Below are 21621 nucleotides of genomic sequence, written 5' to 3' on the forward strand. Positions count from 1 at the left end.
ATTGTAGATAATGTCTTTCTGTCACCTAAGTGTAACGTTAGAAATTGAGCTTTTATTATAGGAAATCTGTGCGCATCTTTATTGCGCATCTGTGGTAACATAACACAAAAATGATAAATTACTTCACACAAATGCATGTCAAAAGGACAGAAACGGAAGTAACCTCAGCAGGTCTGCACGCGAGGCTTTTATTTTGAATGCCAAGGTAAAAGGTGACATGTTATTACAGATGGCTTTAAAGACGACTCTGACCATCTTCCACTCCCATGTGGAATAAGGGGTCCAGATAGCTTTGCTTTTCAGTATGATCACTAACAAACTGAGATGATGATGATGTTCTTCATGTGTCGACCATGTAAGAAGGATGCAGTCTCGTGCGAAGGATGACCAGGTAAATTCAGCGTCGGTAAACTGAAGGTCAGGCCGAACTGCGTTCACATTTATTGCTATTTAAATATTCATTCATGGCAGTAAATGTGACGTGAAATATTTTGATCGTACAATTTGTCTGCTGATTATTATGGATAAGTTATTTCATCCGGCCTAGCCTTATTGTAAATTATAAGCTATTAAAAAAATGTTTTACATATTAGGAGATTCTTCGTGTGGGACGATTGCTGGAATAGAAGTGAAAGTTTATTTACCGAACAGAGTTGGCTGAAATCCTGTCCTCATGTAAAAGGACAGGAAGCAGCCAACAGTATCTGGCTTTATAAATATGCATGCACATGAATGATCTTCTGCTCTGCTGATGGACACCACTGTTTAAGACATGATAAAGGTTACACATGGCCTATTTGCTATTTAAGAGATGATACTGTTAATTAGACATAAATACATGTTGTTGCTGTTCCTCTCACAAAAATGTCTATGTAGCACAACTGCACTATGTACTGTCCAAGCTGAAAGAAATTCATATTAATATAATAACCAGATGAAGATGGGGAGAAGGAGAGTCATTTTGAAGATGTTGTGACTTTTGTTGTCTCTCAGGTAAAAGCAGTATTGTCTTCATTTTCATCTTTGCAACATGGTAAGCCAGTCATATAAAGACGTGATGTTTCAGAGCAAAGTGCAATGAGAAGACCGATTCCGTTTCCCAAAGCGAGTTTAACGCTCTCTGAAGTTTCACAGATGGCTGCGATGAGGAAAAGGTTCGCCTCCGTTTGCTCCTCTTCGTTACCTGAAGACAGCAGTGGGAGTCTCTATGAGACAGCTCCCATTTCTGCCTCCGATCCAGACGGAGAACGAAACCATCCTTGTGCATCTCTGCTCTGGTAAGAACCCTCCGTGCCCTCCTTTCTTTCTGAAGAGATGGTCATTCATACGAGGAGGAAATGTTCAAAACATTTGCTCTCAGAGTTTGAACATCAGCAGGGTTGAGGTGAGCTGCAAAGATGGTTCAGTCAATCGAAGCAAAGAGAATAAACAGCCGATTACTCATGTGTCTAAGTCAATCTGGATATAAAATGGCAAAATTGTGCAGGTTCCTAAAACAATGTGTACTCTGGGAAAACATGATGATGTTAGCACCTTCACTTTTCACTTTTTATTGTATTAATTATACAGGAAACTTTTAAAGTAACATGAAGAAAATGTCAGATACTGTAAAAGGGCCTGACTCAGATCAAACTGGTTTCCACAGCAGCTTCCTGTTCTGACGCAGACACATCAAGACACATCCAACAATCAGACTTAACAGCAACTCTGACAAACTGAAATGAACATAAAATAGTTAAATCATTGATTACAGGTTTGTCCATTCATCAGGTGGCGTTTATGTGTCTGCTTGAAATGCAGCACTGAGGATGTTGTCCTGATACAATATGGGATCTCATTCCAGATTTTAATTAAATTCACAGTCTGTATTTCAAAAGAGCATGTCTTACATTGTTGCTGTAGAGTTTATAAGATCCATTAAGGATAAGGATGCACTTTATTGATCCCCAATGGGGGAAATTCAGTTGTTGGTGGACCAATAAAGTTTGTCCTTGTCCTTAATGGATACTCAAGGTGATTAGCACTGAAACACGTCTCTCTCTGTTTAGTTGTCATCGTGTGCAGGACTCTTTGCTGAGCTCCAACAGCAGCTTCACTAAATATAGAGGCATCCTCAACTGGATCATCATTCTGCTGGTCAGTCTCGTATCCCCGGACATTTGGTCGTGTTTATTGAATTCATTGGTTTGATGGAGTTTTCACACATGGACTTTTTTTGTTTTGTTCATTTCTCACTTTTTAGGTACTGACCCATGCTCATTTGTTTTTGGAGAATTTCATACAGTGAGTATAAATAAAGATGCATCTATGCATATACATTGTGTGGTCTGAAACTTTATGACCTACGAAACTTTTACTACTCATTTTTTGAGTTGACTTGTTTTATTTGTAACTTTATTTTCAAATGAATGTGTGCACTTGTAAATTCCTCTGCTCGCGAGATGAATAAAGGATTATCTTAAACTGATGTTTGACATGTTTTAAAGTCATAGTCCAACTGTTGAAATGGCAAAGTTAATCAGTGATTGACAGATGTATACTGTATATATTGTCAATGGGCTTTTCAAATGCCTGGTGACCTCCTGACTTTTCATCCAGAACCAAGTCAAAAATGTGTTTAACTCTTTGTTGTGTGACCTCTTTTTTTAATTAAACGTACGACAGTCACATCAGAAAATACAATGAAAAATGAGCTCCAGATACTTGTGCCTGAAAGTATCTTTAGAAATAAAGTCCAACAATTTATGTTAATATTTTTTAAAAACTTGCATAAAGGGAGGTGCCAGATAGCCTCGCGGTAACGGCGGTAACGGTACAGTGGCAATAGTTCTTGCGTAGCGGCTGTGGGTTTAAATCCGACGTAGGCCCCTTGCTCCATGTCATCCAACATTTCCTGTATCTCTTCAGCGCTCCAATCCAAAGAAGGCTGAAATCTCTTTAAAAAAATGAATATACATGAAATAGTTTGTTTTTTGTTTTAATGTCTGCCCTTTGTGTCCCTTCTCACATCAGACATGGCTTTTTAATAGACGTGAAGAAGGTTTTGGAGCATCTCATTGAAGACAACTGCACCTGGCCGTCAGTCAACCTCATTCTGGGTGAGAAACTCTTTTGGATATAATTCAAGAAGGATGACAAAATCTGTAGGATTTGACATAGATGTCTTTCCATGTTGTCCACCATCATCTAGATGAACTTTATAAGTAAATTATATGATATGATAAGAACTTTAGAGGGTAAGCATTTCTTATCCTCACTTATATGACTGCGACACATGTTCTGTATGTCACCATCCCTGCAAGACATTCGCTAAAGAGAGCAAAACCAAGACCCTCAATGTCATAAGATCGTACAAAGCTCTTTCTGGCACTACACAAGGCTTCATAAGGCTTCTGCACTCCTCTAAAGTGAGCTCTGTGATGGTGGCATGTTGTAAACACTGCACACTCAGCCTGTTGTCATGTCATGTTTCCTTCTAGCTGCCAACACGTTTGCTGTTACAGCCTTGCTCCTTGAGAGGTCTCAGGAAAAGGTTGGATGGGTTCTTCTGACTTAGATAAGTAGAAACCACCATGCCACAGTTATGAATCCGCTTGACAGCAACATTTTCAGAACAGATTTTTAAAAGTCATCTGCAAAGAGGCAAGTTGTAATAGAAATTCTTGAAACCATTTGTCAACTATTTCCTTTCCCTCGGTTAGGGTCTGCTGCTCCTCACCAGCGCTCATCGTTTACATCTCACAAATCTGGTGTTGCTCCTGTTGTTTCCTGCTGCAGTCATTATACACGAGCCGACGATTTCAACAGGTACACTTTCCTGTTTATACATTTAACAAATGACAAAAGCTATTGGATGTCGGTGCAACAGTTCAGCATTTTATTGTTTTTTTTTTACAACCGTTGCGCATTTTGTTATCTGATGGAAAATGCTATGTGCACCTTTTTGTGGTTACTTTTGTGGTTTTTGTGGTCTTTATCTGTGGAAAAAAAATAAGTTTTAAAAAGGTATTGAAAAGTAACATATTACACTAACAGAAGACAAAGGTTTTCTCGAATCCGTAAAATCAATAAGTATTAATTTAAAGTTAATACAACCTCAAATATAACCCGAAGCCTAATGTGCTGCCATGCTGGCACACCATGGATCTCATGCGTTTGGGTGTTATTATTTTTTTGTCCACCAGGTGGAGCCTTCTTCTCTCTGTGGGTCTACGCTGCTCTTGGAATGAAACTTTATTCATACCAGGAAACAAATCGCTGGTATCGACAGGCTCATTTAACTGATGCAGGTATTTTTCCCCCAACACCAAAAATGTAATGATGTCATTTCAGAGAAAAAGGTCAACTCGCACTTTTTATGTCCTCTCAGAGACAGACAGGAAGGTTTCTGCTCCACAAGAAGAAGCCCTCAATGAGCGTCTTACTTTTAAAGGTGAAACTCATTGTTGTTGTTTTTGTTGATGAAACTTTTTTTTTTTTTTTTTACACTCACCTGTGATGATACATTTTGTCTTTATTACCCCAGATCTGTACTATTTCCTCCTTGCACCCACACTGTGCTACCAGAAGGACTTTCCACGCACTCCTAGAGTTCGCATCAGTAAGCTGCTGCACAGGCTGCTGGAGATGGTGAGCTGAAACAGCAGCTCCATTCTCTGTGAGGGTTTGAGGCACTTTAAGTCAAGAGTCATGAGGAGAGTTTCTGACTGTTTTTTGTTTTAGGCCTCATTAACTTAACTTGATATATATAACTTGATTTTCCACATTTCCAATAGATTAACTGCTGTATCAGTAAAATGTCTGTTTGCCTTAATTAGCCATAGTTTACATGCAGAGTCTATAAAGGTAAAAATAATTAGACTTAAAAAAAAAAAAAAAAAACTAGAAACATGTTTTACATATTATGATTTTACACCGCAAGAAATAAACAGTTTCAACATGTTTTTAAGCTGATGTCATGGTTCTACTTGTAATCGGTTCTTCCATGATAGACTGTTGGTCTGTAAAAAAAAAAGTGGTACCTATTTGCTGATTTTGTCATGTAAATGCTTTTTTGTACAACATATTGCCTCCTGCTTTATTTAGCTGTCAGAAAATCTTTGCCTTTTAAAATGAAAAAAAAAAAGTCTGCTTCGGCAGCATGTCACTTTATCTGACACGTACACCGAGGCAGCAGTTTCAGGCATTCATGATAACGATGTAGTAATTGAATAGTCCCGTTGCTGTTGGTCTTATTTGCTTGAGTAGGTCACATTAAGGCATCGGTATATTTTTGTCTGTTTCATATTCAGTAGAAAAAAAGAATCTCCTCAAAGGAGCTTTAATTGTGATATTTCCTTCCTTCAGGTGATTGTCATCCAGATCATGGTTGGAATTGTGCAGCAGGTGAAGCAGCCGGTTCACGTTCTTTGTTTATTCTACATTATGTTTGAAAAATACAGAACAAATCTGGACTACTCATGATGATGCTATTGTGTTAAATAAGAAGCTCAGTCTGTGGAGACTTGGGTTGGGGACCAGAGGGGTTCAATTCCCGGTGCGGACCAAAATATGGAAGTCGGTCTGGTAGCTGGAGAGGTGCCAGGGCACTTCCTGAGTCCTCTAAGGCACTGAACCCCCAACAGATCTGGCACGCTCCCACTGTGTAGCAGCTCCACTCTGACATCTCTCCACTTGTGCGTGTCCACAGGTCCTGTTTGTGCTTGTGTGTATTTCTGGCCAACGTGTGTGAGAAGCATGTCTCTCACTAACAGACTGTAAACCAGAATTTACCCTCAGGGATCTATAAAATATACCAAAAAAAAAGAAGAAAAAAACCCCCAAACTAAGATGCTGAACATGGTATCACTTTACCTGCCAAACATCCCGTTAACATTGTTATCATGATACATGTAATATTTAGCTCTACACTACTGAACCATATGTTAAGCATTATACAGCTGCCAGCATTGCTGTAGACTGGAGCTTTTTTTTCCACCTGAATGTTTAAACTTGTAAGTCAATGTGGAGTGATAGCGTCCAATAAAAGTTAACACTGAGTCTTTTTTGTCCTCAGTGGATTGAGCCCATCTTCCAGAGATCCGAAAACTCCTTCTCCGTGAGTAAAACACGACCCTTCCACACTGAGAATATGAGAACAAACTCAGCTTCCACACGTGTTTATTTACCTTGTTTAACATTCTTACTCTTGTTTTAAGAGTATGGACATCACAATGAAAGTGGAGCATCTGGTGGGACTGGCGGTGAGTAACATTTAACAGGTGTTTTTTTATTTTTTTTAAACATATCATTCTGTTGACTGTAGATATGTAATTTTGATTTCCAAGAACTGTAAAGCACGGAGCCAATGAAAGATGTCAGTGAACAGTCATGCAGCGAGACGTAATCTTTTTGAAGAAAGTGGTCCCAGATGGTGGTGATGATGACAATGATAAGAATGCGGGCTATGTCTAAGTGTGATGGTGGAATGAAAATTCACACACTGTCCTACTTTACACTATTTTAGAAATGTTGAGCAGAGATTGCTTTTGCTAACATATTTCCCTACAAGGCACCGACCCACTTCCTCTGGCTCCTCTTCTTCTTCTTGAGTCACTCCTACCTGAACTTCTGTGCCGAACTGCTGCGCTTTGCCGATCGTCATTTTTATGGAGACTGGTGGTCAGTTGCACAATACAGTTTCTATCCATGAATAGTTTAATCATCCAGCACTGGCTCACTGAGATTTCTGTTTTCTCTTCTTTATTTTTTAAGGAATGCCACAACTCTGACTTCTTTCTGGGATAATTGGAACATCCCTTTTCAGAAATGGTGTCACAGGTAGCGAAACAGATGAAAAGTTTGAGTCTAATGACAAATAGCTACATAGTTTCACCTCCTTTCATCTCTTCTTTGTCTTGTTTGTCCTATGTGTATAAAGACATGTTTACACACGGCTGGTGGGAAATAATGTGTCCCCTTCACAAGCGGAGTTATTGGTCTTCTTGATGTCTGCTGCACTTTTTGAGGTATTGACTGACACTGCATGAGGAATATTACAATAATGACCTTGTAGAGGAGAACATGAGACATCTGGAGTAAATGGGGGTCTTTACCATTCTAAGATGACCTGAGAGACAAGTGGAAAATAATGGTGATCAAAGTCTCGTCCAAAATGTTTTGTCTCTTTTGTGGGAACAAAGAGGTTTTTTTCCTCCTTTTTATTATTACTGTGAAAAAGTTGGGAAAATAGGCCTATTGCGGTGGAAATAAAGTTTTCCTTTTATCTGTGAAAGCAGGTAAATCGATTTTTGACACGCATGAAAAATGTTTGCCAGAAGCATTATTCTAAGTTCCAGTTTTATTTTCCACATAAGGTTTTCATATTCACGCTGTTGCAAGAACAAACAAAGGCCATGTGGGGAAAAAAAGTAACTTTTCTATCATCTATGTACACAGGTGAAAAACATTTGTCAAGGTCATTTTTCTTAAACACTTTTTTCACCTGGCATAATGAAAGAAAAACAAACAGGAAGAGGCATCTTGAAAACTTCAAATTAAAAATAAAGATAAAACTGTTTCTGTACTGGCATCTATACAGTCTATGTTTATTTTTACCAAGTAATTAACCCATTGACGTTAAGATGTCCTTCACGAGGGTGATCAGGCCAAGAGGGCAGCAGCACATGTGATAATAAACATTACATGATTAGGAATCAGTTCACGACATATAAGTGAAGAACAACTTGTTTACGTTATGTTCTCAAACACAGGAGAGAAAACGATTACCTGAAACATCTTATGAAAGCAAATAATGAGTTTTTGAATAAAATCAGAAGAAAAGGACTCTTAAAATACAAAACAAATATTTATTATTTCATTCACTAAGTTAGTGCCTTACTTTTATTTATTTGCAGTTAATACAGGTCCATACATATTTGTTGTTGCTGCTGTTTTTTTTTTTTTCAAAATTCAAATCTTTGCACAGTATCTTATATTTTTTTGTATATCTGTACTTTTATTTTTGTCCTTCATATTTTGTATATATTTTAAAAAATCGTTCTACTGTTGGTTTACTCCGTGGCACCATGGTTACAACGTTTTTTTTAATTTTCTGTATGTCCAGCACATGTTGAAAAATTGACCATAAAGATGACTTTGAAGTAATGCAAACACGTTGTAAAATATCTATTTGTAATCTCAAGAATATAGAGGAGCCAAAAACAGGAGGAAAAGGTCATCTGCTGCTCTGTTTTTGTGGTCTCTTTTACAGTGTGTCATTGCTCTGCCCCTGCATAGCTGTCGTCTGTGGATCTTTCTCATGATGGTATTTGAGGTAAGAACATCACACTTGTTTTTGTATACTAAAACCAGACTGCAGGCTGTGAGGGATACTTCTAACATGCTTTTTATATTGTTGCATAGTGTTTTGGACCTCGACCTTTCTCCAATTTAAGATTGATGTCGTGACTCCCAATTTATCTCCTATGAACTGTTGATACAGTTACTAGTTTACTACTTTTAGCTGGAGGTTGGAGGGAAGTAGTGAAGAGTGGATGTTTAAATAAAAGATGCCTGCTGTGAAAGATAGAAACTTGTGTTTTGATTTAATTAAATAATTATAATATTTACTGTTAATAGTATTGTTTAACATTAAGCTGAAGAACTTTATTGTATATATTTTTATATTATTTTGGATTTTTTTTCCCCCCAGTTCTCAATGCAACCTTCAGTTCTCAGCTTATAAAACAGATGAACTTGAAGTTTTGGGGGTTTTGTTCCTTACTGGGATTTATTCCCCTTTATTTGGTGTTTAAATAATGAATATACTCTCAGTGACGTCACTTGTTGGTTTTTGAAGCAGAGTATTGAAGACCATCGCTGACGTTGGAAACGCTGTCTCAAACTAATTATCGTTCATTTTAGACACAGGCAGAGAGCTGGAGCTGAGGTGGACCTTTAGCCTTTAAGCCTCCTTGAAAACAATGACAATGTGCCCACTTGCTATCAGATCAGACACAACAGGCTTATCATGCTAATCATGCTAACTCTTATACTTCCTGAAATGGATGAAAAAATTCAACCCCAGTAAATGGTCAAGTGACTGCACTTTTCTATTCTTCTGACTATTCAAAGGACTTCTACACCTCAGGTCACACCTACCAGTGTGTAATTTGCCTTTGGATCAAGCTTATAATTTACCATTACTTGGATTGCTGAGAACCTACACAGATACCCATTCACACACTGATGACAGAGGCATGTTCAATTAATTGTAAGATATCACGTTTTAAAACATTTTACCATGATTGGGATTTATGAACGATTGTTTCATTTTAGTTTTTTGCCCCCATAGTTCACTGACATGGTCTCTACTGTAAATATGCTCAACGATTAAAGCTGGGATATTTTTTCTAATGAAGTAACACCTGGTGAATTATTTTGTGGTTATTTATTTCAAACTGAAATCAAAGCATCGCTTGAAATTAAAACGACACGTAGTTTTCAGGTAGAAAATGGACGTCTATAAAAAAGTACAAAAGAAATAACTTGCGTTCCTTTGCAAACAACCCAACACAACCCCAGAAAACCTGGTGCGTGTACATGTCTGTCTTAATTTAAATTCAACAGAAGCAGCCATATGTGCAAGCTGGGACTATTAGTAGGATTTACACTTGTCAAGAGCATGAGAAGCCATTGATGTGTTTTTACCCTTTGAGATATTTTTTTTATGGTCTCGATAATCAAATGTTGGCACATGAGGGGGAAAATAAACATACTTGAATTTGGGGAGGAGGAAAACCTGGGTTTAATAAAATCTTTATATTTAGCTAACACTCTGTCTTCTCCTTCTAGCTTCTGGTCGAGGTATTCCTCGGAAACTATTTCGAAGGAAACTATGGCAACGGCTTAGTGTGGTTGTGCCTGCTACTTGGTCCTCCACTGGCTGTGACCACTTACTTTCACGACCACTACATCGGCTCCCCTCAAAACCAGACATCCTCCTCGCCACAGACATTAGACCATCATCTTCACAGCACGGTTTTCCTGCAGCCTCAATGATCAGAACATTTCTCAAGATGTGAGGTATACGTGGCTCTGATCCAAAGCCTGGTGAAGGCTGCTTACGTCCATCCAAAGATCCAGTTATAAACCACAGCATCTACCCTGATGTGTAGACTGTTATTGGACTTCTGTACCGAAAACAAACAACTTTTAATGAGAGATTTACTCGTAAATACAGTAACTATACTTCCACTTAAGTTCATTTTAAAGCAATAAATAGTTTAAGTCGTCTTTATTTTACATCTGAAGGTTGTTTAATGTTACTGAAAATTGCTCTGCAACATGGCTTGGGTACAGCATCATTCCTGTTACAGCGATGTGAGTCAGCAGCACAGAAGATAAGGTTTCTACTTATGCACAGCTCTGTCAACATGTGGTTAAGGGGCCCAAGTTCATCGCAGTTTACCGTAAATGTCATGAACACAGTCCAATCAGGAAATAACAGAACGATTGACCCTCTTGGTTAAATGGGTCCAAGTGTGGAATGATTTAAAGCTCATATACCAGCCAAGTCTCCTTTTTTTAAACCTTTAATGACAGTTATAAATGTTCAGGCTTGTTCTCATATTACATCCGGCATGTTTTTATTTGTTATTTCGTAGCATAAAGATTTATGTTGGCCTACCACTGAAAGACGTGTGCTGTTAATTTTTTTAAAAAGGTGACCTCTCTTTGATTTTACACCTTACATCAGCTCAGTCACACTAATAGTGGTACAAGTGATGGTCTTTACTGTACATAAACCGGCCGTCATGCTAAATCAAAGATTGTTCTTATGGTTCTTGGCTGATTTAGCCACTTTCTGGCAGTGGCTCTCAAACATTTTCTTTCATGGCAAACAAATTCTCCCTTCAGCAGAACTAGATTTTTTTCCCCCACCCAATCATTAAAATGAGGTCTAAACTAATAAAACAATAATCAGAGTTAAAGCTAAAATAAACAAATGGTTCAGGTTTGTAAGAAAGCCTTGTTGGCGTTGGAGTACTTTTAGATTTATATGTCAACACAATCATTGAATTAATTTACTTTAGATCCAATACACACTCTTTGATCAAACATGCCCCATGTAGTTTGTGAACCTTGTTTCGAGCAGCCAAAGGACAAGAAAGTGAAAGCTTCAACAGCTGATAGTTCAATAGATATACTGACACAACTGCAAATGAAAGATTAGTCAGTTATTGAGTAAGTCAGTTCATTTGTTTGCGAGTGAGTGAGAGTTATTTTGTAGATATAAATTCTGAAAGTTTTTGAAAGTGCTGTAAAAATTGTTTTATTATAGCATGAATATAAGTAACTGTTTTTTAAGGCTATGAATGAATGTTGAAGTTGTGGCCAGATGATCACTCACGAGAACAGCAGCCGTATTTTAGCATTAGCTCAGTTTCATTGTTATAAAATATTTGAAGATGTTGTGGAGACAGTATTTATTCTGTGGTATCACATCCATTTTTTTTTCAAAAGCTTGAAGTGTTGTTATAGCTTGCAGTAGGATTCAAATTCTTTGCTTGAAGTTGAACAACACTAACCAGCAAGCCCTTTAGCCCAGTGTGCTACCATATTCAACATTCATGTATCAACCAGGCCAAAATCAGGATCTGTCTATCAGTTAAACCAAGCAGTTCAAGCCCCTAAATCTAATGAAACAGCCAACAAAGTTCAGGTTTAGGTTCAACCTAGTCCGACTCATGAAGATGATGTATGTAAGCAGGTCATTTGACAAAACATCAAGCAGCATATCTCTCCAGTGCACAGCCCTCAGACAAATTCCAGAGCTAGGACTAGACAGAAACAGTTATCATCCCACACTAAGGAAAATGGTAGTAGTCGATGTTTTTTTTTTCTTTTAGATTTAATCTTTGTGCTTCTCATGGCTTTATTTGGATAGGATGGTGGACAGAGTCATAAACAGGGGAGGGACAGTGGGGAATGACATGCGGAAAAGGAGCCACCCAGGAGTTTCCCAGGACTACAGCCTCTGCCAAGCTAACCACTAGTCCACCATTACCTCTGGTGGTAGTCTGTTCTATATATTATATATCACGTGGGGCGATTGAACATACAGCAGCAGGGGTCATTAGGACCAATAGATGTCCCCTGGTTTGGCATAATGTCTTCCAGAGGCCTCCACTCCTCAAACTTAAAATATCAACATTAAGTCATTTATTACAACACAACATTAACAAGAGCTTTTCCAGTTGATGATTTGTTTTTAATTTGGTATTGTGGGAAATTCCCTTTTTTAAGTTACAGATTTATAGACACTAAAACTTTCTTACAGAACTGAGTAAAGGTTGCTATTCAAAGCTGAGATGGTTGTATCTGCCTGATGAGAAACGCTGCTCAATAAAGTTAGAGGAACATTTAATCATCACAGTTTAACACCAAGTCAATTAGATATTAATCTGTTCATGACAGAAGTGGTTGAGAATCTTCACCTGCTCTGGTGCAAATGAAAGTGACAATAGGCGTAACGGAGAGGCTAAAGACAGTCTCCAAAAGGGGAATGTTTTTGCATGTGGTGGCCACAGACAATTGCTTTCTTCTTCTTGTCCTTCCTCGCTGATTCTTCCTTAGTTTTGTGTTTCTGTTAGTGTCCTTGTCACTACTGGTAGTATGAGGTGGTACTTGTAAACCAGTCAGGGTTGCGCAGGTAAGCTTCTTCCAGGTGTTGAATCCATTCGTGCTGTCTCGAGAGCGCAGGAGAAATACTAGGAGACACTGCCAGCGCATGCATGTTTCTGACCAAATTGTCAGAAACAAACTCAATTAAGGTGGCATGAAGGCCCAACTTCCTCCCGTGGGACCCAGTGATCACAGCTCAGCACCTTGCAGTTTGATTTGCATTCACCAGAGATTGGTGTGTTCGCCATCGGCGCCCCGTTCTCCTGATAGATGATAGATGCAGGTTCACACTGAGCATATGTGACTGTAAGTGTCTGGAAACCCTGCTGTGAACATTATGCTGCGTGTAAAATCATCCGGCACGACCGGTTTGGGGATAGTGCCAAAGCCAAAGCCAATGGTACCCTGACTGCTTCTAGCTATCAGGAGGAATTCCTCAAAGTGATTATCAGACTTTAAACGAGTGCACTGGCTCTTGAGTTTCTCTTGGTGGAGGATAATGCCTGCCTCATGTGGTCAGAGTATAGGCAGGTCCAGGATAACAAAGGCATTTGACGGAGCGTCTTGTTCCCCTGATCTAAATCCAATTGAGCACCGATAGGATACTGTGTATCAGTACATCTGCTGCCACCTACTCCCATTGACCGGGGCTCACTAAAGCCCCAATCAGACGTTGTTGGGAGTGCATATAGGCAAATAGATTGAGTCATATTATGAGTTACAGTGACAAAATTCACACAAGTGGGGTCAGCCTGTAATTATTTGTATACTTTGATTTTCACTGGGATTTTAACTACAGCCCATTAGATGGTTCTATTAGATGATTCTTTTGTAATACAAACTTTAATGTTTTGTAAATTGAACTTTGTCTTGTTTCGTGCCTCTGTCTGTAACTGTGTGTGTGTGTGTGTGTGTGTGTGTGTGTGTGTGTGTGTTTTACACTATAGCCTACTATATTGTTTTTTATTTAGAAATAATAGGTTTATTAATTTTGGTTTCCATTGACCATTGTGATGTCGATTTTGTTCTCAACAAAGTATACAACGTACATCAGAAAAGATCATTAACTTGAATGATTAATTCATTAATATGATGTGTGATTTAAGTGTCCCCTCAGCTGATATACTTATTCTGTGATTTATTTTTATCATTATTTTGTATTATAATCTTTGCACAGTCTCTTATTCTCTTTTTTGTCTCGGATCAAAAACTGTAAAAATAAATATTGCTAAAGGCTTTAAAAAACAGTCTCCGATGATTAATAATAGACACGCGGTTACCCCATAAAAGAAGAAACTGAAGTTTCAAGCTTTTAATAAAGAAATGGTCCGAGTAAAAACTTACCTGCTGTTAAATGAGAAGACAAGTTGTTTACAACCTTTCTGAATGGCTTGGTTGACAGGAAACAGCCAACTGTGATTAAAACACATTTTAATGTGATGGTAGAGCAGGCTTCTTTGAGCCTGTTTTACTGCCTGCAAGAGGAGGAATTTTTAAAGAATGAATGAACCTTCAATAAAAATTAAATGAAACGCTGGATTTGCGAGAAGCTCGTGACTCTGTTTATATCAATATTTATTTATAAATACTTATTTAGTTTGTCTTAACTTTCTATGCTGTGTGTAGCTTTTATTATTTACTGTGAAATTAATAAGTGATTATGTTTATCATTGTGTATGACCCACAATCCTTTGTGCAATGAAAAGACATGCCCCGGGTCACGTGGTGTTGTCAGTGAGGCGGAAATGAAAGTTCAGTAGCGACAGCAGCAGAAAGCACAGCTGAAAAAGGTAGGGGGAAAGATTAACCCTAAAACATTATCGCTTTGTTATTCAACATATATGTCGCTATGACAGGAGCTACATAACTAACGAAGCTGCTCTACCAGTTGTCAAGTGATGGGAAGCGTTTTTATCGACATGTCCTTTTGTGAATAGTCTCTACGAAGCTCGCATGCTAACAGCTAGCTTCTTTGAGTAAAGGCAGACGGTGTTGGCCGCGGCGGACCGGAAGTGCTTTGACCTCGCTTTATAAACAAATGCGCAAAAACAAATAAGTGACCTGGTCATTTCTGTCAGCCAAACTCAAGACCATCATTTAGCTTGACTATTCGTGTATGTGTTGTGTTAGTGACACCACATTGTGAAATATTAATGTTTGCTGGCAAAGTTTTAATTTGGAAATTTAAAGATGGCCGGAAGTGATTGTTTTGGTTTGTGGCGCTTGACAGTGATGCATAGAAATGTCTTGATCATGTTCCGTGTTTGTGTTTAGTGCGCAGTAGGGTTTTTAAAAAAAAATAACAGGTCAGTGAAATCTGCTCAGGTGGAAGGTGAAATCTGTTTTTATTAGTATAGATGAGTTTGTTCACAGAGAAACGGGGAAGGTTCAGGCTGCTTACCCGGTCAGACTGTTTCACAAGGTTGACGGAGGATGCTGCGAGCTATTGTTTTGATTGCTTTGATAGGCTTCTCTGCAGCCCGCAGCCAAATGTCAGGTGTTCATTTGGATGGCTTTTGTTCTGGTCAGTTCACATGTATTCCTGGGGTCTGGTGGCCCCAGGCTGACATCTTAGCAGCAGTCACCTTGATGCAGTTTTTAAAGTGACCATACAGGAATGGCAGGATGAACATCCACTGCTCAAACAAGCTTTAGGATAAGAAGAGTTTCTTACACTCACTGTTAAGAAAACTAGTGCTCGGTTTTACTGTGTACTGCTGCACTTTTTGTACTTCTCTACATTCAATGCAGCACACTACGTCTCTGACTTTGTTCAAGGTGATGTTTGAATCAGGTACAAATCCTGATACTCACACTGCTGCTGGTTACGACATACCCTTTTCTTAATCAAGCTGCACTTGACCGGACAGCTTGATATACCTGTAATATGTGTGTATTTAGTTTGAGGGCTGCTCTCAGGTTGTGACGACAAGCCGTACACTGTGATAGATGTTTGTCTGTGTTGTTGTGTTTCAGAGCTGTGAGGTCATGGCAGCTGCCAGTGTGAGCAGAACTGGCAGTTCCCAGACCACCGAAAAGTCTCAGCTGATCTTGAAAGGTAATTAATCTTTTTTTTATTTTTTTTATTTTTTTTATTATTGTATAAATGGCATGACTTGCAAACTTTAAATAAGTGGAGTGTTTGGATGCTGCACACATGATGATCTTTTTTTTGTCTATCCATCATTGATGGATAGACAACCCCCCCCCCCCCCCATAAAAAAGCCGCCATTTTTATCTAACTAACATGTGCAAAGAAACGCTTACAGAGATACAAAGTCAGGACGCTCCGAGGAGTTACGAGGAGGGCGAGCTGATTCAACCAAAATAAAAAACATGTGCTCTTTATTTTTATTTTTTATTTTTTATTTTTTTTGAAACGGACAGTAACTCACACTCGTCCCACTTGGATGCATGTTTTTGTCTGAGATGCTCTAGTTATTTACTGCTAGTTGTGAAGCTGCCTTTACTTTCAACCAACTCTGCCTGCACGAGGTCAGACCTTAAAAAAAACCCAAACCACATCTGAACAGACTGGAACAAATTGTTTTGTCTCTGACAAATGACATTGAAACTGTGTCTGAACCACAGGAGTTCTGGAGAGCTACAATCTATTCTCTATCATTTTAACATTATTCAAAGGGTTGTTTTTTTTTTTTTTTAAACATTCTTCTTCAACTTATAGTTGGATACTTTGCTTAAATCAGTTTATTGCCCAGCTGTCCTTCAGTGACTCACTCCATTTGCAGCTCAGGTCACTCACAGTCGAGCTTGGTGTGATGCTGTCATATTAAATATCCCTGGCTGTACTCTAGTCTTTCATGCCCAGCTGTCGCTCATACAAAGGCATACAGAGTGTGGCGTTGGACGAATATCAAATTCACATGATTTCTGAATAATTCACAAACACAAATCACACAAATAATCCCCAAAAAAGCTTGAAAAGATTCATTGTGACCTTTCTAATGGTCGTGTCTTAAAACGGTTCACAGTGAATGTAGGGAGCTCTGCTGGTTTGCTCGTTGTCGTTTCTTCCGTTTCGTACGAACAGCTCAGCACATACCACGCTGACCGATGACACTGTAGTTTTTCTGCACCATAACTTACAGGTTTTTTTTTTCTTCCTCTGTGTGGAACAGTTAACAGGTTAGTTTTGTTCTGCGACTTACTGTGAACTTTGGTAAAACTAATAAAAGGGTTGTCTCAATAAAGTCAACAGTGACCATCAATAGACTGGCACAGGAATGACTCCTAAAACCAGGAAGTGAGTTAGCATTTTAGCTCCATGGGTTCCTAACTCTAAAAGTCAATGAGGATTTTGAATGGGTTTGTGGTTAGACGCCTGAAATAAGGTCTGTGGTTAACACAAGCTAAAGATATGTTGACGTTTTGTCAGACAAGATAAACTACGTTAGCAAAGACCCCCACTTGTGAAATTCAAAGTTTTTATGCATACTTAAAACAGTGGTTGCTAACAAGTGGCTAAATGAGACTACAGTGGTTGTCATGGAGACATTAAACGTCATCACGCCGGGAACTCTCTCACTAATCCTGCTTACAGCCTCTAGTCATGTTTTTCAGTGCTCTTGTAAATATTGGGTTCATAAACAACTTATTAAACTACGGATTTGCTAGCTTGTCAAAACCGCTGCTGCACTGGTCCAAAATCAAATGCAAAAATCCCATTGGAGAGTTGTAGATCGAACCCATGCAAAGCTACTTCCGGGTTGTCTATTACTTTGACGTGATCGTTGCGGTTTCTGACGGTTGATTTTGTTCTTGTCGTTTGAATTCATGAAGTCGATTTCCTGATTCAAAACAGAAACAATGAGCCAGACGATCGGAGATGTTGTGACTAATCCTCCTGCGGATAGTGACTGTGGCTCAGTGGTTAGAGTATGATCCCGGCTCTCTCAGTCTCCCCCATACCGCTCTCGATAGGCGTAGCTGCGAGCAATTGGTTTAAAGAGATTAGTTAGTAACCTCACAAAGCCTTTTTTTCCCCTCAGTAGTGAATGTGTGTGTGTGAATGTAGTGAGCTGGAGTTTGACTTATCAGAAGAGAGCAGGACAGCGCTGTTTGAATACAGTCCATTTAAATGAGCATTCAGTGACTTGTTGTATTAGAAAGGAGATGCATGCAGTGAAGAACCCTTCAACTATGTAAACAACTAAACTCTGCACTTCATGACGTTTTTAACCCCGTGGTTTCAGTAGATTGAGTACAATGTTGTAATGATGGTACCAAATCTATAACTTACTAATTTATTTGACTTTTTATATTTTGAAGTTGACTGTGTTAATTACTTTCATTGAAATGTTCATTATACACTGAAAGTTTAGTTTGAGCAGCACGTCTGGATTTGTTCAGGTCAGTGGTTGTTTATGTCTGAGAAGCGTTCATTAAAAACAAAGATCATGTTAAAATACACTCAAGAGTATGTTTCAGATTGTAGCAAACCAGGGACACATGGTTTCATTTTTCTAAAAACAAATATTGATAAATGAACCATTTTAAGTTTCACCAGAAACTTTTCGGCACAAAAAAAAAAGAGCAAGAGTCAAAGTCCGAGTCATGCAGAGTCATACTTTACAACATCTGGAGTGTTGGGAAACCAGTAGCTTAGTGTTGAGTGTCCACGGCCCACGGATGGAAGTGACAGTCCTCCAAGTGGACGGCCCGGGTCCACATCCGAGCCGCATGTCAAACCACACTGTCTCTACCCACTGAGCTTTCTCTGAATATAAAGGCAGGAAAAAAAAGTCTCCTGAAAAAACATCTGGAGGTTTGTAACCTGCAAAAAGCCGACTCATTAAAAAAAGTGTCGGTATGCTTCTGAAAGATGAAGCACCGGGTTAACGGTGAATCAAATGTAAGCTGCTGTCCATGACAATTGTTTTCTACACCTTGTGTTAGCATTCGATGTGCCGACAAGATTTAAATGTTAATATTTCTTTAATTTGGACTGAAAATCCAGAGACAGTTACATCTGAATATAAATGAAGGCAAACCAAATGATCCTGTGTTGTGCTGTTATTTATCATCACACGTTAGCATAAAGATGGAGAGGTGCACTTTTATCTATAAGCCTTCAATAACCTTCAGTCTCACTCACTGTTGATCGTTGGGAGTCTAACCCACCTGTTCAGTTCACATCATCGTTGATCTGCTGCCGACCTTTCATTTTCCTCTTCCCTCACACTTTGTCCAAACTCTTCTTCTCTCTGATCACTCTCTCACTCCTTCACCTCTCTGTGGCGCTCGCTCCGTCTGTCCAGAGAGCTGCACATGATTCAGACTTTCTTATCGGATGTCATGAGTCCAGATGTTGTGATCATCATCCTGTCTCATCCCCCCCCCCCCCCCCCCCCCCCCCCCCCCCCCCCCCCCCCCGTCCACCTCCACAGTCATTATTCATTTATCAAACTTCTTGTCTAGATCGGAGAGACACTGACAGGCTGAGTGTTAAAGTGGCTCTAAGAGCGCAACATCCTGCTGCCTTAGAGAAACCCTTCTAAATACACCGAACAGATACCAAAGTCACTCCACTGAAGTTCAACCAGAATGAAAGGCTATTTGACCGCTGATTAAATCTCATGACATCGCTGTGCATTTGCTTTAACGTTAGCGATACTCACCCGCGCATGTTTAGACAACCCTCAAACTCTGTAAACGTAAGTGTCCACGTGCTTTGTAAAAGGTGTGTTACCGGAGGATTCCTCTAGAGGGAGCACAACTTAAATCAGACGGCGTAAAAACACAGAAGTAGAGATGATATGTCACCAGCTGGATATAAATACGTCTTTCTTTTTTGTTGTTGTTGTTTCCTCTCTAACAGTTGTGGATCTGATCTGTTGACTTTTCTTCTAAACTTTCCATCACTGTCAGCGTCTCTCTGGTGTCTCCGATGGCGTTGCGTTTAGTCTCGTCGCCTCACGGCTCTACACTGCTCCCAGTGGTTATACGCATCCAGCATCTCGTAGCGTCGCGTTTATTTCTGAGGATGTGCACAACCAACGCTCCAATCAGCAGCAGGATACGCGAGGCTGATGCCATGTGTTCACGTACACACACAGTAGTTAGAAGCATTACAGCTTTCATAAAGACCTTTACCTGCTTTTTACACGCACACATCGTTGTGTCTCTTTCTTCATCAGAAGTACTTTGAACATGTTGAACAGCAGGTAGCACATCCTGACCTCCACCGATCAGGAGGATCGTATGAAACAGTAGAGGCCGCACCTCCATCGACATATTTACAGTTCAACACAAAGCTTCTCAGAGGGCTTCAAGGGCGTCCTTTAAAGGTCCCATATTCGGCTCCTTTTTTGGGTTCATATATCTCATTTATGCGTCTACTTAAGTACGCTCGTAGTCGCTAATGTTATTATGCTAATGTTATTATGCTAATGTTCCAAAAAGTGTCTGTTTTCACGTACTGCCGCTCCATGCAGCCCGTCTTACCTGCCTGTATTCCTAACGCTCATGGTCGCCCATGTGTACCAAGTCCGATCTGATTGGTTGGCCGATCTGCTCTGTTCTAATTGGCCAGTTGTCGGCACGGTTCTCATAAATGTAATCCCCTTGTACCGTATTGGGAACGCAGACGGTCGCTTTGAGCGAAGCAGCATGAGCTTGTGTTCGCTACAAACGAGCCAATCGGCTTGGACCAGTGACATCATCTCAGTGTGACGTCACACTTTGATTTTCAACCAGGGGGCCTCGAGGGACCCGAGCACAAGACTCCTGGAGAAACTCACTAAAGAGCAAATAAAAAAATAAAAAAACAGACTATGGGACCTTTAACTGCTGTGTGCTGAGCTCTTGGGGCCACCGTAGCGGGTTTTTTTTTTCCTGCAGTTTGCAATCCAGAAATGATCGAGGACGAACGAATCAGCTCTCATATGACTGACACATGCTGAAACAAGATTCTCAGCAGGCTTGCAGGAATTCAAAGCCACTAAGTCTGTCTAAGCCCAGCAGCAGACTTTAACCACAGTCACAGAGTTTCAGCGAAATGTAGAGCAGAATATCCTCCGTTTCATAACGCCTCGGTAACAAATCCAGGAGCTGTTCATGTGTGGGGAAGGGAAAGGTTCGTTTCATGCACGCATTAAAGCAGACTGTCGAAGTCCAGCATCGATCGCAGAAACAAACGGACAACGTCGTGATATCAAAGGCTGCAGAAGCGATTTGATGATGTAGATATTGGAAGTCCTTGAAAAGTCTTGAAAAGTTCCACAAGGTCTGCTCCCATGAGGCCACAGTCCCTCAGCTGATCTCTCCTTGAACACTGCGGCCTCTTTGTCAACATTTCAGGATTTTCCTCGCAGCCAGTCCCAAGAAAATGAATGAAGCCTCTACTGCACATGTTTCCTTCCACTAGAGGGCAGTGTTTTATGTTGCTCAGTTTACTTCTCCATCAACCATCACTCTTCACCCTGTCACAAACTCAGTGCTCACATGCTGGTTTTAGTTGGAACCAGTCAGAGTTTATAATTGAGAGTTACTCTTAAAGAAGCCAGAAAATCATTCATGAGAAAAAAACCACACATCTCTCTGTCACGTTTATCAGAAAGTTACGTTTGATAGATGAAGACAGCAGAGAATAGAAACCCAGCTGTGATGATGCTTTATCACAGAGACGTGTGTCCTCCTGTCCTCAGTTTAATCTCTTTCTCCTTTTGAGCTCTTTACATCTTTTATTTACACTGAAGCTTCTTGTGACACGTGCTGAAAATAAGCATCCTCTGTCAGCAATATGAAACTTTCATTGGACGGCTGTTTGCACTTTGTCAAATAGAACAAGAATAAAGAAATAATAAAGAAATGCAGCTGATTAAACAAAAATAAATAAATAAAACTTAAATGATGTGATGAAGATTCTCTGCAGGTTTAACTGTATGTTGACTCTGCTTTAGTGACCCGATCCTCAACTTTTAATCTTCGATATGT

The 21621-nt window shown here is 39.6% G+C and overlaps 2 protein-coding genes across 4 annotated transcripts in view; both read left to right on the top strand.

The window, feature by feature from the left end:
- Positions 1-171: 171 nt before the first annotated feature.
- LOC306825534 (diacylglycerol O-acyltransferase 1-like) lies at positions 172-10255 on the top strand. Of its 2 annotated transcripts, XM_079346336.1 has the most exons (19): positions 172-391; positions 994-1033; positions 1127-1277; positions 2049-2136; positions 2243-2283; positions 3013-3098; positions 3480-3532; positions 3702-3807; positions 4185-4289; positions 4370-4432; positions 4526-4629; positions 5347-5385; positions 6056-6097; positions 6198-6242; positions 6551-6660; positions 6754-6819; positions 6920-7007; positions 8252-8314; positions 9835-10255. In XM_079346336.1, the coding sequence occupies exons 1-19, from the start codon at positions 365-367 to the stop codon at positions 10039-10041; spliced, it is 1524 nt and encodes a 507-aa protein (XP_079202462.1). In that variant the 5' UTR covers positions 172-364; the 3' UTR covers positions 10042-10255. The 2 variants fall into 2 exon arrangements, with proteins under 2 accessions (XP_079202462.1, XP_079202463.1); XM_079346337.1 differs by lacking the exon at positions 994-1033 and having other exon boundaries at positions 324-391.
- Positions 10256-14371: 4116 nt separating this feature from the next.
- Positions 14372-21621, top strand: part of wwp2 (WW domain containing E3 ubiquitin protein ligase 2) — a 55024-nt gene continuing 47774 nt past the window's right edge. For both annotated transcript variants that reach the window (XM_079345284.1, XM_079345285.1), the window contains exons 1-2: positions 14372-14456; positions 15643-15724. In XM_079345284.1, the coding sequence (XP_079201410.1) occupies positions 15655-15724 (70 nt within the window). In that variant the 5' untranslated portion in view covers positions 14372-14456; positions 15643-15654. The remainder of the gene's footprint in view (positions 14457-15642; positions 15725-21621) is intronic.

This window comes from Symphodus melops, assembly GCF_947650265.1.
Source record: "Symphodus melops genome assembly, chromosome: 6".
Classification (NCBI taxonomy): domain Eukaryota; kingdom Metazoa; phylum Chordata; class Actinopteri; order Labriformes; family Labridae; genus Symphodus; species Symphodus melops.